General features: G+C 51.6%; 1 protein-coding gene across 2 annotated transcripts in view; it reads left to right on the top strand.

Moving 5' to 3' along the window:
• The first annotated feature begins 1,754 nt into the window (after window positions 1–1,754).
• LOC144121816 (monocarboxylate transporter 12-like) overlaps window positions 1,755–17,095 on the top strand; it is a 41,587-nt gene continuing 26,246 nt past the window's right edge. The window contains exons 1-3 of one of the 2 annotated variants that reach the window (XM_077655225.1): window positions 1,755–1,906; window positions 1,990–2,113; window positions 4,880–5,123. In XM_077655225.1, coding sequence (XP_077511351.1) covers window positions 4,904–5,123 — 220 coding nt within the window. In that variant the 5' untranslated portion in view covers window positions 1,755–1,906; window positions 1,990–2,113; window positions 4,880–4,903. Of the gene's footprint in view, window positions 1,929–1,989; window positions 2,114–4,879; window positions 5,124–17,095 lie in introns of both variants that reach the window. The other variant, XM_077655226.1, reaches the window with a different exon arrangement.

The raw sequence follows: 17,095 nt of genomic DNA on the forward strand, positions 1-17,095 counted from the left end.
GCGCCATCTAGACACGGCTGCTCACCACTGTACGCAGTTAGCGAAGGCAGAAGGGAAAGGGAGTGTGGCGCTGACTTCCTCGGCGGAGCTAAAGCAGAACACCATCGGCGCCATCTAGACACGGCTGCTCACCACTGTACGCAGTTAGCGAAGGCAGAAGGGAAAGGGAATGGTTAAGTGCAATGGTTGATGATTCTTCAGGCTTCGCTGGCCGTGTCCGTGTAAATCCAGGCAGAGCAGCTCGTGTAAAAATTTTGCTAAAAGCTTGTTCGAGTCCTTTGTCGGCATCGAATCTAAGATTTTTACGACTTGCACTAGTAGAAGGAAAGGCAATCTGTGCGCAAGACATTGCCTTTTAATGCTTCCTGCTAATTTAAAACCTTGTACCATCACCCAATCTTTTGGCATAAAAAGGATGAGAGACTTATTGGAGATTGGGAAGAGGCGTGAATGTGCGTAACAAAGGATTTGCTGAGACCCGTATCAGAGCAAGAGAGCATTTGATTCGGAATGACTGGGTGTGTCGTACAGGTGGAAATCACCTTGTTCCACTATGACCATTTGGTTCTATAGTTGTCCGTGATTAGCCGGGAAATCCTTGAGGGAGTGGTTGGCAGGCAGGGGGGGGGGGGGGGGGGTGCTGTACGAATGTGTTTTTAAGATAAAATCGTGACAGCGAGCAAAGAACGAATAAACTATTTTAGGAAATTGCATTTTTGACGCCCTCAATTTAAAGCAAATATTTTTAAGTGAAGCCTCGAATACTTCGGCAACGTTGAGTCACTTTTTTCGACTCACCTTTTATGCTGACGTCTTCTACACAGTCAAAGTGTTGCACCTCTCATGAACACATTGTAATTGAAGCTATGCATAAAAAGGCTGACACGAAACAATTTAAATTGGAGCTCAATTAAGTAGTTCAAGATAGGAATTTCTTTAACAGAAAAGTACGCCCCTTTATAGGCATTTTGGTTAGCTTCAGAGCGCCATCAAAAAGGAGAAAGAATTTCAGTCGATCACTGCGGTCAGCCAGAAATGTCCGGAGGAAAACAGCCTACATTGGTGAGGAAGTTCGCCAATTTACAAGCTGTTCCGGGAAAGTTTCGCATCACCACTGCTTTAAAATTAACACAATATATTACTTAATTTCCGCTGCCGAATTAAAGAAACTCGGATCGTTCGAGCGGAATCCCTAAAGCTGTTTGGCGACCTAGCACTTAGCTATAGCTTCCTACAGAATAGTCGCAATCGACATATGGCAACCTCTAGAAAGTAAAATCACATCCGTGTATGTGAAGCAGCAGCATAAGAGGAAACGCGCCAGCAGAACTGAAAAAAATAATACATCGACTATGCTATCCTCGTAAGCGCACCTGTACGCGACTGAGAGGATGTATTGGCGATTATTATTTCGTAGGACATCTAGGTTACGCGCACGCCACACGGGAGCCATAAGCAGACAGGTGCGACTTGGCATGAAGTGCGCGGAAAGCAGCGAAAGCTATCGGTGAGCAGACAAGGGCAAGAAATAAAACGTGAGGGTAAGTAAAAGCACGCATTGAAAGAGTGTACGTTTGAAACAGTCGTTTGCAACATAGTTGGGCGTGCAGCCAACCCCACCCCTTATCGCACGTCGCATTGACGGCCGCCACGGTACGAGGGCACACTACTATCAGCTGCTCCCCGTTTATTATTCCCTGCAATCTCTGCTTATCCGCATTTAACACAGGGGACAAAGAGAAAGAGCAGCGCAAGATACAAAGTTCCCGACTGCATCTGGAGAGCAAAAGCCGCCCGTCGACTGACCTGCCATCTGGAAACTGCTTCGCAGGGGACAGACAGTACTACGAGTGTTCCGTACACTGTCTCCCACGCGAGGGTTAACGCTCTTTGGGAAATTTCAAGCGTCTGTAGAATTTTCCCAATAGGTTGACGTTCGCATGTTGTTGTTAGTGGAGCGTGGAGGTGTACATGTATGCCTGTGTTCAGGTGCGGCTGGACCAGCTGAGCGGGATTGGATTTGAGGCACCGGCATATTGCATCGCTTGGCGGCCAATGGAAGAAATCTAGAGGACAGGGTGAGCCGGGACCGGAGCAGCTGCTGCCTAACCTGGTAAGTTGCTCGTTGGTAGCCATCGCAGGACCAGTTTTCTGAGTGAGAATTCTCCGGGTATTCTGAGGAAGAATTACATTCCGCGGATGTAAGATGAAATAATGATCAAATTATTCGCTAGCTGAATTTTTAATTTTATAGCTTGCTTCTGGTGACCAGTTATTCATGAAATATCCTGAAAGACCAGGTGAATAGGAGTCAGAGCTTCTCCCATCGAAATATTGGAAAATTATCGTTCTATTTCACCACAAAACTATGCCGAAAAAGTCGGCCACTGTGAACGTGCGGTGGACATGAAATCAATTTCTGTATTAAAATACTCGGTAATTCGACCAAAAAATAAATATAATATCGTAATTTCGCGCTCGGAACCTTCTAAAGTTTCTTCCATGGATCATCAAAATCTTTATCACCTACCTCCCCACCTTCCCCATCTCCATCCTGCTGAGCCACTTGCAGCCACCGTATTCCCACAAGCTTCCTAATTTCGCCAGCCTGCCTGACTTTCTGCCAAAGCCTGCTACGCTCGCTTGGTCTAGGAATACATTTCATAACCGTAAAAGACCATATATTGCACTGCGTTAGCACCAGTTTTTCTGTATGAGGCTATTTCTTTTCATTGGAACTACAATATCCATAACTCTCCTTTGTCCCCTCACTCACACTGCTATTTTCCTGTCTTTTCATTGTAAAACCCACCTCTTTCTTTTCAGTGCCTACCTGAGCAGTCCCCAGCTTAATTTAAAGGCTTTCCGTTAGCCCATTAGTCTCCACCCTCTATTTCTGTACTGGCAATTTTCATGCGTTGTACAATTTCTTCGTGAAGGATCAGAGTAAGTTGGTACTCATGACCTTGTAATACCTACCAAGAACATTACACCTCACAGTTATTCATCGAATTAATTCACTCTCGTTGTCCAGATCACCGGATAATACTGCCTTAAGTACATGTATCCGCTGACAGCTTGCGATGCGTCGCTGCCATTCTGAGACTTTTGAACATTACATTATATTTCCTCGTATTACTTCTCAGGTCCAACTTCTGCTTTGTCTGCCTATGTTCTCTGTCACGCTTTGCTATATGTCCGATGGGTTGCCTTCCAAATTAATGTCATCTTAAAAGTGGAATTATTATACAGTTCTCTACCCGCCGCGGTGGCTCTGTGGTTAGGGCGCTCGACTACTGATCCGGAGTTCCCGGGTTCGAACCCGACCGCGGCGGCTGCGTTTTTATGGAGGAAAAACGCTAAGGCGCCTGTGTGCTGTGCGATGTCAGTGCACGTTAAAGATCCCCAGGTGGTTGAAATTATTCCGCAGCCCTCCACTACGGCACCCCTTTCTTCCTTTCTTCTTTCACTCCCTCCCTTATCCCTTCTCTTACGGCGCGGTTCAGGTGTCCAACGATATATGAGACAGATACTGTGCCATTTCCTTTCCCCAAAAAACAATTATTATTATTATACAGTTCTCTATCAACTCTGATCCCCAAATATTCCCAATCCAGTTTTCCGAGTACCTCCTACAGGCAGGTATTGAAGAATACTGAAGAAATCGTCATGCCTTCCTGACATCCCTTCAAGTTGGATCTTCTCACTTATCCTATAGAGGGCTAAGATGGCTATGCAGCCACTATAAATAATTTGCACTTCCTTTACATACCCTATTTATTTGAAGCTAAGCCGTTAGTTTTTTTTTAAACACGCTATTTGAAACTCTTAGTTACACATCGATTCGAAGATTTTGTCGTTGTATTCGCAAAATACGAAGACAATGCATAAGAACGAACAAAAATAGCACGACAGGAGGTGGCGCTCCCCCAAAATGCCAACAGAAGCTGACACTCTAGCTGTTTCTATGCGTAGCCGGCACCGATACAAGCACAAGCGATCATTTCAAGCGGCACAAGTGGCCGTTCAAATTTTTCACACGTGGTTTTCACCGACATGATGGCACCAAGCAGACGGTATCGTTATAGTGCCGCCTTCAAGCGAAAAGCTGTGCTCGCTGCAGAGCAGTCTGCAAACCGGCAACCCGGTAGGGACTTGGGCCTGTGCGAAAAGAATGTTCTCCGTTGGAGGGAGCAGCGTGATGAACATTTTGCGTATGCCGCCACGAGGAGGGCCTTCACGGGCCCAGAGAACAGTAGCCATGCCGAAGTAGAATCGGTGCGGTTTTTCATGGTGCCAGCATACACGCGCAATATGGAATCTATACCAATTTTTGTCGCGCTGGTGTAGCTCTTTCTCGACAAAGGGTAGCATCTGCGATGCGACATCTTAAGTTCTAAACGGAAATTCTTGCGCTGATTTGCTGGGCAGTGGGCACGGTACGTCCGAGTGCGAGACGCCGACTAGATGCTCACCGACTATGTATCAACATGGACATGTGATCAACACAGGCCTAGCAATGCAAGCATTCAAATAGCCGCCGTCATGGCGGATTAGTGCGAGGGTGGGGGGTATCGGAAATGTACACGCATTGCTGTCATTTCTCCCATTGGTGCGCGAAAAGGTAGAATTTGATTATGGAAACGCCTCGTCTCAGTTTTTCACAAGAAATCCATAAAAGAGAATTTGTTAGTATTTTGCGTGAAAAACGAACCACGAAAATTTGTTTTCTACACCTAGGAAACCGCTGCCTCACTCTCCTGGTGAAAAATAAAGGTATTAGTTGTTGGGTTTACCAGTTCGCTTTATTATGAGCCCCCTTAGACGTCGATTGCTAGATGTGCTCTTAGAAAATGATTTGCTTTCCCCTCTCTAACAGTGTGGCTCTGGTATAAGTGACGTCATGCCTCAAATTCATCACACTTCCCGTCGCGATGGGGAGCGAAATGTTCAGGACCGCTGCTGGAGCGTGCCTATCACGATGGCGTGTGCCGCTTTCTTGCTGTGCATGCCGTTCTCCAGCTTTGGCCTCTTCTACGTGCTCTTCATGGAGAAATTTGTAGTAACACGGGAAGAAGCCTCCTGGCCGCAGAGCGCCTGCTCCATGGTAACCCACGTATCAGGTAAGATAGCCGCAATTTAGATGCTTGGTAGCACTTTGAAGCTACGTGGCTTTGTGCTGCCCTCTGCCTTCTACTAATTAAGTACATGCCCTTCAATATTTTTTATCCGCTGTAGCGGCACAAAGTTGCGTTCTCTCATACGTTGCCTGAACTATCCAGTACTACTATTGTTACGATTACCGAGAAAGGCATCATGATATTGGCAGTGTAAGAAGTTAAGGAAAACAACAAGTGTAATTGTGCATGCACAATTACACTTGTAAGTGTACATGTAAGTGTACATGCACTTGTATTTGTGAAACAAATTTTATTACTTAAAATTGTGCTAGCGGGCTAAGGAGATCACTGAAAGGGAGAAACTGCAGGCTAACACGACATACTGACAGCAACGAATGAAACGCGAACAATAAAACTAAGTTAACAACGCAGTAAAACGTATTATCTCCTTCGGAGGAAATCCAAGCGATGTTGATCAACGTTGCTAAATGACAGTCTTCGTACCTTCTTAAGGAATTTACCTGCGCTTGAAAGCGGATTCCCGACATAAAGATCTGATTTTTACCGTTCATGTTTTAATTCTATTCTTCCCGTTTTGTGTGTTACCGGTCGTACACTTCTACTAACTGCTCATATCGGGTTTGGTGATTGCATTTCTCTTTAACCCATTCCAATCGAGCTATGTCAAATGTCATGCCTGTTTGTTGAATGTGTGAAAACTGGGAAGTTATTTCTGTTGCAAAATTTTTAAAGTTTTAAAGTCTCACACGGCATGCAGTTCACCCATGAAGGGCTTGCGCATTTTTAGCTAGTGTTCAATTTTTACCAGAACCGTAAAGAAACGTATACCGCTCGAGTTGCAGGAATACTACAGCTTGATTTTAACCCAATAATCGAATGAACGGGGTTAGTGGGCGAGGCTACCGATCGTGATAAGGCTTCAGGCGGACCACGTGAACCACTTCAGGGCACGGGGACCGTCGGGACTTCTGAAATCCATCGGGAATGACCTCGTAGTTGAGGTCGCCCGATGACCTGACCACGCGGTATGGTCCGAAGTAGCGATGGAGGAGTTTTTCGCTCAGTCCTCGTCGCCGAATGGGGAACCACACCCACACACGGTCGCCAGGCGCATAATGGACGTCGTGACGGCGCCGATTGTAGCGATCTGCATCTCGAAGTTGTTGGTCCTGAATTCGAACTTTGGCCAGTTGGCGAGCAGCTTCGGCGCGTTCCAGGAACGTGTAGGTATCAGTGTGAAGGCTAGAGTCGTCCAGATGTGGTAACATTGCGTCGAGCATCGTCGTCACTGCACGGCCGTAGACGAGTTGGAATGGGGACATCTGCGTTGTTTCTTGCATGGCCGTATTGTAGGCGAAGGTGACATAAGGAAGCACTTCGTCCCACGTTTTGTGTTCAATATCGACGTACGTGGAAATCATGTCAGAAAGGGTTCCGTTCAGTCTTTCAGTCAACCCGTTCGTTTGAGGATGGTACGACGTCGTTCGGCGGTGGTCGGTATGACTGTAAACCAAGATCTCCTGCAGCAGCTCAGCCATGAACGCAGGGCCTCTGTCAGTGATCAGCACTTCAGGTGCCCCATGGCGGAGTACGATCTGATGCACGAAGAACTTAGCGACTTCTAAAGCTGTGCCGCTGGGTAGAGCTGACGTTTTTGCATAGCGGGTAAGGTAGTCCGTCGCGACAATTATCCATTTGTTGCTAGAGTTCGAACGTGGGAATTGACCCAGCATGTCCATTCCTATTCGTTGGAAGGGCCTTGTGGGTGGTCTAATGGGCATCAAGAACCCAGCTTGTTTGGTTGACGGTACCTTGCGACGCTGACAGGCTCGGCACGTTCTGTCGTAGTGAGTGACATCAGCACGGAGACGAGGCCAGTAGTAATTCTCTTGGATTCGGGCTAGCGTACGGGCTATGCCCAAATGTCCAGAAGTGGGTTCGTCATGGGAGGCTTGGAGGATTTCATTGCGCAGGCTAGGCGGTACGACGATTAGGTATTGCGTATTGTTTGGAGCGAAATTTTTCTTGACCAGAAGACCATTGCGGATGCATAAAGATGGCAACACGCGCCTGAAAGCGCGTGGGGCGGTCGTGTTGCTGCTGTTGAGAAAATCCATTACGTCTCGAAGTTCGAGGTCGGCGCATTGTTGGTCAGCGAGGCAGGAGGCGCTGAGAGCAGTCAGTAAGATGTCGTCATCATTACAGGCGTCGGTAGAAGGATCTACTGGGGCGCGGGACAGACAATCGGCGTCAGAGTGCTTGTGCCCGGATTTGTACACGACAGTCATGTCGTATTCCTGGAGCCGCAGACTCCATCGGACGAGGCGAGCGGACGGGTCTTTAAGGCTTGCGAGCCAGCATAAGGCATGATGATCGGTCACCACCTTAAAATTTTTGTCGTAAAGGTACGGTCGGAATTTTGAAGTGGCCCATACAATGGCAAGGCATTCTTTCTCGGTAGCGGAATAGTTTGATTCGGCTGGTGACAAACATCGACTTGCGTAAGCGATGACCCGTTCTTGACCTGCTTGGATCTGGACCAGGACAGCACCTAAGCCGATGTTGCTGGCATCAGTATGGAGCTCCGTGTCGGCGTTTACGTCGAAGTGAGCCAGAACGGGAGGCGCCTGCAGGAGGCTTTGAAGGCTGCGGAATGCATTTTCTTGCGCTGCTTCCCATGTGAAAGGTGTGTCCGACCTTGTTAGGCGCGTCAGCGGCTCGGCAATGCGAGCAAAATCTTTCACGAAGCGACGGTAATACGCGCACAATCCAAGAAAACGGCGGACAGCGTTCAGGTCTTGCGGCGGCGGAAAATGGGCAATAGCTGTTGTTTTTTCAGGATCAGGCTGAACACCGGCTTGATTCACAACGTGCCCTAAGAACTTCAGCTCTGTATACGCAAAGTGGCATTTCTCATTTTTGAGCGTGAGTCCAGAAGACCTTATTGCTTGTAGGACCAATTCGAGGCGGTGAAGATGCTCCTGGAAATTCGGGGCGAAGACGACAACATCGTCAAGATAGACGAGACACGTCTGCCATTTTAAATCGGCAAGGACGGTATCCATGAGGCGTTGGAAAGTTGCCGGTGCAGAGCACAGTCCAAAGGGCATGGCCGTAAATTCATACAGGCCATCTGGAGTAATAAAAGCTGTTTTTTCACGGTCCCGCTCATCGACCTCAATTTGCCAGTAACCTGACTTGAGGTCCATCGAAGAAAAGTATTTAGCGCTACAAAGGCGATCCAGAGCGTCGTCGATCCGGGGGAGAGGATAGACATCCTTTTTGGTGATTTTGTTTAAGCGACGGTAGTCTACACAGAACCGCAATGTTCCGTCTTTCTTCTTCACAAGGACGACTGGCGCTGCCCAGGGACTCCGGGAAGGACGAATTACGTCGTCGCGGAGCATTTCCTTGACTTGGCGGCCAATAGCGTCACGTTCAGCGGGAGACACTCGGTAGGGGGACTGTCGGAGAGGGTTCACGTTATCGTCCGTAATAATGCGATGCTTCGCTAGGTGAGTTCGTCCAACACGCGATGATACCGAGAAGATGTCGCCGTAGCGCAGAAGATCTTTAACTTGTTGTTGCTGCGTCGGGGAGAGTGCTGGATTGACGTCGAACGTGAAACCAGTGACTGGGCTCTGCTCTTGCGACAACGACATTGGGGAAATACTGGGTGTGCTGCTGACATGGGCGATGGCATCAACGTGAGCCACAACGGTTCCCACGTTCAGATGTTGGTGTGCACCACCGAAATTGGTTATCAGCACTTCTGTTTCTCCGTCGACGAGATTAACGACTCCTCTGGCGACAGCAAGGCTCCTGGCAAAAAGCAAGATCTGGTTGCCTTCCGCGACGCCTTCGAAATTCCGCACAGTCTTGGCGCCGACAGAAACCATAATACTCGAACGAGGTGGGATGGTGACGTGGTCATCCAGGATGCAAAGTGCGGTCGGATGGTCTGGATCTCTGTGTATTGCGTTCCCTGTGGAGAAACACACGGCCTTTGGCTGGAGGTCGATGACCGCTCCATTCTCGGTCAAGAAATCCATCCCGAGAATGACGTCACGTGAACAATGTTCGAGTATAACGAACGTTGCCAGGTAGGTTGCGCCTTGAACTGCTACTCTTGATGTGCAAGTCCCGGTCGGTGTAACTAAGTGACCCCCGGCTGTACGAATCTGTGGGCCCATCCACGGAGTGGTGACCTTTTTCAGAGTGGCGGCGAAATTTCCACTGAGGATAGAGTAATCCGCCCCTGTGTCGACGAGTGCAGTGACGTCTGTTCCGTCGAGGGAAATGCTCAGGTTTGCTGTCGTAGACGGCGTGTGAGCGGTACGGCCCGGTGTTCGGTCACGGCTGCAGTGCGGCGCGGGTTCATTTCGATACGTCAGGTGGCATTCCCGTCGAGTCGGCGTTTCACGGTGTTGGACGGCATTCGGTCGTGGCATCGGGTGGCCACCTAGTTGCGGCGTAGGAGGGTCTGTTACATTTCGTCGGTGAGCAACCTCCCCCTCAAAGGTTGCTGCTTTTAGGTTTCCTGGCGGGGGCTTGGCGACCTTCCCCGAGGAAAGTCACCGTAAGACCGACGACGTGGGGATGGCGACCTGCGGGTCCCACCGGCAGATTCGGCCAGATAATCGTTGATTCCTCTGGGTCGCTGCCCAGGCTGCGGACGTGGTGCATCTGCAGGGAACCCCGGCAGGCCCATCTGACGATACTGCAGTTGCGGTACAGGTGGCCCGGCTCACCTCAGTGATAGCAGAGAGGACGGTAGTTGGGAGTGCGCCAGATGTCACTTTTAAGGGGATACGATGGAGCAGGACGAGCAGGTGGTGGCGGCCGAAAAGAGGTGGGGTTTCCTGAAGACGAGTCGGCGGCGGTTGTGCGCGACGAGCAACAGCGGCGTAAGTCATTTGCGGTGGGGCTGTGGACGGCTGAAAGGGAGCTGGTGTTGTAAGCGCCTGTTGCACCTCTTCCCGAATAACCTCGGATGGAGCAGTAACCGTTGGCGCAGGCGGCGTAGCCGGGAACAGCTTCTGGAGCTCCTCGCGAACGATAGCTCGTACGGTTTCGCGAAGCATGTGGGTGTTACTGATGTCCGTGGTTGCCGCAGTCATGGCGAAAGGTTGACGCTCGTATTGCCGCAACCGCATATCGAGTGTCTTTTCCATGGTTGTTGCCTCCGACAGAAACTCTGCGACCGTGCTCGGTGGATTGCGAACCAGTCCGGCAAAGATTTGCTCCTTGACAACTCGCATAAGGTACCGGAATTTCTTCTGCTCTGTCATGTCCGAGTCAGCTCGACGAAATAACTTTGCCATCTCTTCGAAGTATACCAGTATGCTTTCATTTGGTAGCTGGGTTCGGGACTGAAGGAGCAGATCGGCCCGTTCTCTTCGAATCACCGTGGTGAAATCCTTCAGGAACTGGACTTTATATACGTTCCACGTCGTTATGGACGACTCCCGGTTCTCGAACCACGTACGAGCTGCGCCCTCCAGCGAAAAAAACACGTGTTGAAGCTTGGAGTCTTCCGCCCATCTGTTGTACCGGACCACGCGTTCAAATTTCTCCAGCCAGTCTTCCGGGTCTTCGCTTGGAGAACCTTGGAAGATCGGTGCCTCCCGAGGCTGCTGCAGCACAACAGAAGGTGAACTAATTGTCGTCTGCATGCTTATTTCGGGCTGGACGGTCGTCGACGATGGCGCTGAACGAACCGCTTGGGTTGAGCGAGACTCCAGAAGCCCAAACACGGGTTGAAGGCCTTGGAGCCGGCGGCTGCCGTGGTGTACAGGCGTCACCTCGATGGCAGATGACCCTCGAGGACTTGAATCCCTGCTTGCTGGGGGAGTCCGAGGCATGGAATGCGCTACCCAGCACCTCCACCAGATGTCACGGGTGGTACAGCTCGGTTGGATACGTCAAAGTAGGTGACTGCAGCGGACGTCAGTAGCAGTCCCAAAAGCGGAGCATTCGCAGCCAGACACTTCGGCTTCTTTTTCTAAGGCCAGCTCGCGCGCGCATTCCGCGCTCTCGTGGTTCTAGTAGAACGACGACGATGAATGGACGGTGTCAATATATATATATAATATATATTATATATATATATAATATATATATATATATATATATATATATATATATATATATATATATATATATATTAGCAGATAAGTTAAATGAAATGAGGGGCCCGTTTGACAAACTTATGAAGGAACGAAGAACATGATTCAGCACCGACGCCAACGACGACGAAGCGCTTGCGCCCTCGTTCACTGACATATAGAAGTCCGTCGGTTGCTCGTGCTGGAACGTTGCCACTTGTGTCCCAGTCTCTCGCCTTGCTGGCTCTTCGATTACGTGTACTAAGTCTTCGTCGCCGGCGCTTCCAACGTGCGAATAAACCGCTCTACATTTGGTGGAGGTGCTAGGTTGTGGTCACTGAAAACAGCGGGGTCCCGCTGCTGGATGGCACCGGAGCAGTTGTCTGGCTGCGACGGGGCGACGGGCTGTTGACTGGCCTTAATCGTGGACATTTGGTGGAGGTTGCTGCATTCCCATTTTCCCCATCACCATGGACCACCGCAGCCGTACCATCCCTATGTCAACGACCAAGGCAAGTCAACAGCTCGACGCCCCGTCGCAGCCAGTCACCTGCTCCGGTGCCATCCGGCAGCGGCACCCCGCTGTTTTCAGTGGCCACAGCGACCAGGATGTCGAAGATTGGCTGGAATGCTACGAACGGGTGAGCCGTTTTAACAACTGGGACGACCGCGTCAAGCTTACCAATGTCATCTTCTACCTCAGCGATGTCACGAACCTCTGGTTCCGCAACCATGAGGCCGACATCCCTACTTGGGCCGTTCTTAAGAGCACACTTTCGGAGGTTTTCGGTCGTCCCTCCGTGCGCAAACTGCGCGCTGAGCAAAGCTTGCGCGTCCGAGCTCCGCACACGGACGAGACTTTCACCAGCTACATTGAAGACGTAATTGACCTCTGCAAGCGCGTTGATCCGGCTATGTCAGAGGCTGACAAGATAAAGCACATCTTGAAGGGTAGCGACGACGATGCGTTTCAGATGTTGTTGGCGAAGAGACCCACCACCGTTGCCTCGATGTATACCCTGTGCCAAAGTTTCGACGAGTTGCGCAAGCAACGTCTTAGCGCTCGTCGGCCTCCCCCGCCTGCCGACATCTCCGACCTGGCCATCGACCCCGATTTACTCGCTACAATCATACTTCGTGCGGGACGAGGTCCCCCGGCAGCTATCGCTCCTATCTCGCCAACACCAGTCACCGCCCGCCCTCAGCGCTGAGATCCGGCACGCCATCACGCAGGCGGTCGCTGACGCCCTCCCGCCTCTTCCACAACCAGCCCCCTTGGATCCCCAGGTCTGCCTTCCCCCGACCGCGCCACCGCCTGTTGCTGCTCCGTTGAGCTACGGTCCTCCAGTTGATGTGCCGCCTGTCCCCACTCCCGTGCATCTCACGTATGCCGAGGCTGTCGCGCGACCACCGCGACCGCAGGCTTATACGTACGTTCCTCAAGTGGTGCCTGCGCCTGCTGCTCCACGGACCCGCTTCACGCCCCCTACCTACAACCCTTGACGCACGGCTGACAATCGACCGATATGCTACGCCTGCGGTCTTCCGGGCCACGTCGCGCGCCTCTGTCGACGTACTCTTCCTGCGCCTGTCCACCCCCTGCCGGACTACCCCGGTGTAGACCGCACCTTTCGCCAACCTTTCGGACCACCACCTCAGCGGATCTCTCCTGACCGCGACCTCGGTCGCCAGCCCTCCGTTTCCCACCGCTAGCCTTCCCCTCGCCTCCGCTCACTGTCACCCATGAGACGTCGCAACGTCCCCACCGATTCGGAAAACTAACAGCCGCAGTTCCTGGGGCACGAACTGCGCACTCCTCGCCCTGCTTAAGTCCTCTGCTTTCTCCGCCGAATCTTCCTGATGTGTTTGTCGACGGTGTCAAGACACTTGCGCTTGTGGACGCTGGGGCCACCGTTTCTGTAATTCACGAAAACTTCGGCCGCTCGCTTCGCAAAGTCACCACCCCATCTTCTGGACTCTCACTCCGTACAGCCAGCGCCGAGCCCATTCATCCTTCTGCCGCTTGCCCAGCACGCGTATTCATCGCTGATGTTTTATATGTTGTCGAATTTTTAGTCCTCCCTGCAAGCTCCCATGACGTCATCCTTGGATGGGATTTTCTATCCCTACACAGTGCCATTATTGACTGTGCCCGTGCGCACGTCGTCTTCTCTCCGCTCTGCGATGCGCCCTTCGACGAGCCTTCGATTCGCCGTGCTGCTAAGCTTCTTGTCGCTGAGGACACTGACATACTCCCCCCCCCCCCCACATTTCCGTGCTCGTCAGTGTATGCACCGTCTCTTTTTCTGACGCCACTGCTTTCTTCACGCCTTCGCCCATCCTTGCCTCTCGCCAACACATCTCTCTTCCCATCTCCGTCATCGACATTCACCACGGTGCTGCCGCCATCCTCGTCTCTAACCCCTCATTCTCCGCGCTCTCCCTGCTCCGTGGCGAATGCCTTGGCGATTTTGAAACCACCGACTTGATCTCTTCCTTGGACACTGATGTGACTTCCTCCAGTGCCGACGTCGCTTGCCTTCACCACTTGTTGCACTACTTGAAATCACCCGCCGTCTTCGGACATTCTCGACCGCTCCATCGACCACGCTCTCGCCACAGCTCACCGCGCGCAGCTCCTTGCCTTGCTCAACCAGTTTCGCTCATCGTTTGACTACCAGTCCACTTCTTTGGGCCGTGCGACCACTTTCGAGCACCACATTGACATCGGCACCCATGCTCCTCTCCGCCAGCGCCCCTACCGTGTGTCGCCTCCTGAGCGCCGCGCCATAACTGAGCAAGTTGACGACATGCTACAACGCGGCATTATTCAAACATCCTCCAGTCCTTGGTCATCGCCAGTCGTCCTGGTGAAAAAGAAGGATGGCTCGATACGATTTTGCGTCGACTATCGCCTTCTTAACAAAATTACGCGCAAAGACGTCTACCCGCTACCACGTATTGATGACGCCCTTTTCTGCTTGCAAGGCGCCGAGTTCTCCTCCCTAGATCTCCGGTCCGGCTATTGGCAAGTTCCGATGGCTGAGTACGACCGTCCTAAAACAGCACTCGTCACCCCTGACGGACTGTATGAGCTCAACGTGATGCCATTCGGCCGGTGTAACGCTCCCGCAACGTTTGAACGACTGATGGACAACATCTTGCGCGGCCTCAAGTGGAACGTTTGTCTCTGCTATTTAGATGATGTTTTCGCCCGATTTTCCTACGCATCTCAAGCACTTGTGCCAGGTACTGAGCTGCCTCACCAGTGCTGGTCTTCGACTTAATTTCAAAAAATGTCACTTTGGCGCTCGGCAGCTGACAGTACTCGGTTACCGCGTCTCCAAAGACGGTGTCCTGCCAGATACTGACAAATTAAGTGCTGTGGCTGACTTCCCTAAACCGGCTTATACAAAACAGGTGCGCCGATTTGTGGGTCTCTGCTCCTATTTTCAGCTATATGTCCGCAATTTCGCCTCTATCGTCGCTCCCCTTACGAAACTTCTTAATGGTCCCGCCGATCTGTCTGCGTGGGACTCGGCCTGTTACGACGCTTTTGCTGCGTTCCGTCGTTTTCTAACCCCATCACCTATCCTTGGACACTACGACCCCAGTGCTCCTAGTGAGGTGCACACGGATGCAAGCGGAATCGGCCTCGGTGCTGTCCTTGCCCAGCGCAAGCCAGAATTTGCTGAATACGTCGTTGCGTACGCCAGCCGTGCCCTTAGCAAAGCTTAGTCGAACTACTCCGTGACTGAAAAGGAGTGTCTCGCCGTAGTGCGGGCTCTGACAAAATTCCGCCCATACTTTTATGGCCGCCCGCTCACCGTCGTCACTGACAACCACGCCTTGTGCTGGTTGGCCTCACTCAAGGATCCCTCAGGGCGCCTTGGCCGTTGGGCCCTCCATGTTCTGGAATTCGATATTACCGTAGTTTACCGGTCGGGCCGCAAGCACTCCGATGCAGACGCTTTGTCATGCTCACCACTGCCCTCTCCTGCGCCCTCTTCGCCAATATCTGATTCCGTACTCTCGGCGCTCACTGCCATGGACATGCCCCTTCAACAACGCCAAGATCCATGGATTTCATCCTTGCTCGACGTACTTCGTGGACACTCTACGGCCTCCTTCCCTCGGGCCCTTCGTCGCCAAGCCCATTTTGCCCTCCGCGACGATCTTCTGCACCGTCGTAACTATCGTCCAGACGACCGAAAGTGGCTTCTTGTGATTTCCCGACATCTCCGATCTGACGCTGGCTCGCTGAAAACGTAAGTGCGACTACGCCGGAGATAACATTTGCGGGGCATGTACAACTTCGTTCGTCGCTAAGTTCGCTCCTGCACTGCTTGTCAGCAGCGGAAGTCGACGCCTCGCCCTTCGACTGCCCCGTTACAACCAATGCCATGTCCGGTTTGCCCTTTCGATCGTGTGGGAATCGACTTATATCGGCCACTGCCCTTCACCGCCGCTGGTAATCGCTGGATCATAGTCGCCGTGGACCACCTCACTCGGTATGCTGAGACCGCTGCCCTACCTGCGGCTACTTATCGAGATGTAGCCTTATTCCTTCATCACTTTGTCCTGCGTCACGGCGCTCCTCGAGAACTTCTCAGTGACCGCGGCCGTGTTTTTTTGTTTGAAGTTCTTCGCGAGCTTCTCGCTGCGTGCCACACAGTCCACCGCACCACTACTGCTTACCACCCTCAAACCAACGGCCTCACCGATCGATTCAACCCGACTCTTGCGGATATGATCGCCATATACATTCGCTCCGACAACTCTAATTGGGATCAGGTTCTTCCGTTCGTCACCTATGCATATAGCACCGCCTCTCAAGCAACCACCGGGGTTTTCCCCTTTCTTTCTTTTATTCGGGCGCGAGCCTTCTTGTATGTTGGATACAATCCTTCCCTACAACTCCGACAGTTCGGAATATACTTCCCTTTCTGACATTACCCGCCACGCTGAGCAGTGCCGCCAGTTGGCTCGCTCCTTCCCCGCCGACCGTCAAGGCCTCCGCCACCATGATTCCGATCCAGACACGCCCGCGGCTCACTGGTCTGGCTCTCGGTTCCCGCTACGTCCAAATTTTCGGCCAAGCACATCGGCCCTTATCGCATCTTAGAACGCACGTCACCGGTCAACTACGTTATCGAACCGGTGACACCTTCGTCAGACCATCGCCGCCGTGGCCGCGACGTCGTTCATGTCAGCCGCTTGAAGGCTTATTACAGCCCCCTCGTCGTCTCCTCGCCTTGAGACGCCAGGATTTCTCCCTTTTATATATATATATATATATATATATATATATATATATATATATATATATATATATATATATATATATATATATATATATATATATATATTGCCGCGAATCTCAAGTGTTTGTTCGTTCTTAAATCTGCCCCCCCCCCCCCCCCCGCCGCTTTATCGCTTTGTTTCCTGCGCAAGCCGGGACTAGATTGATCTCGATTTATCGCACGCAGGCAGAGCTGATCCTACGTTCCAAACCGAACACGGCCGACAGCGGCGGGCATTCTGTTCGACGACCGCCGAGCACGTTTCTTGCTACTCCGCCGCCGAGTGATTGCCTATTGTGGGTGCAAGTCAGCCCCAAATAAAGTTTTGTTTAGACGCCATCGACTACTGATCCGGAGTTCCCGGGTTCGAACCCGACCGCGGCGGCTGTGTTTTTATGGAGGAAAAACGCTAAGGCGCCCGTGTGCTGTGCGATGTCAGTGCACGTTAAAGATCCCCAGGTGGTCGAAATTATTCCGGAGCCCTCCACTACGGCACCTCTTTCCTCCTTTCTTCTTTCACTCCCTCCCTTATCCCTTCCCATAC

The sequence above is a fragment of the Amblyomma americanum genome, chromosome 2, assembly GCF_052857255.1.
Source record: "Amblyomma americanum isolate KBUSLIRL-KWMA chromosome 2, ASM5285725v1, whole genome shotgun sequence".
Classification (NCBI taxonomy): domain Eukaryota; kingdom Metazoa; phylum Arthropoda; class Arachnida; order Ixodida; family Ixodidae; genus Amblyomma; species Amblyomma americanum.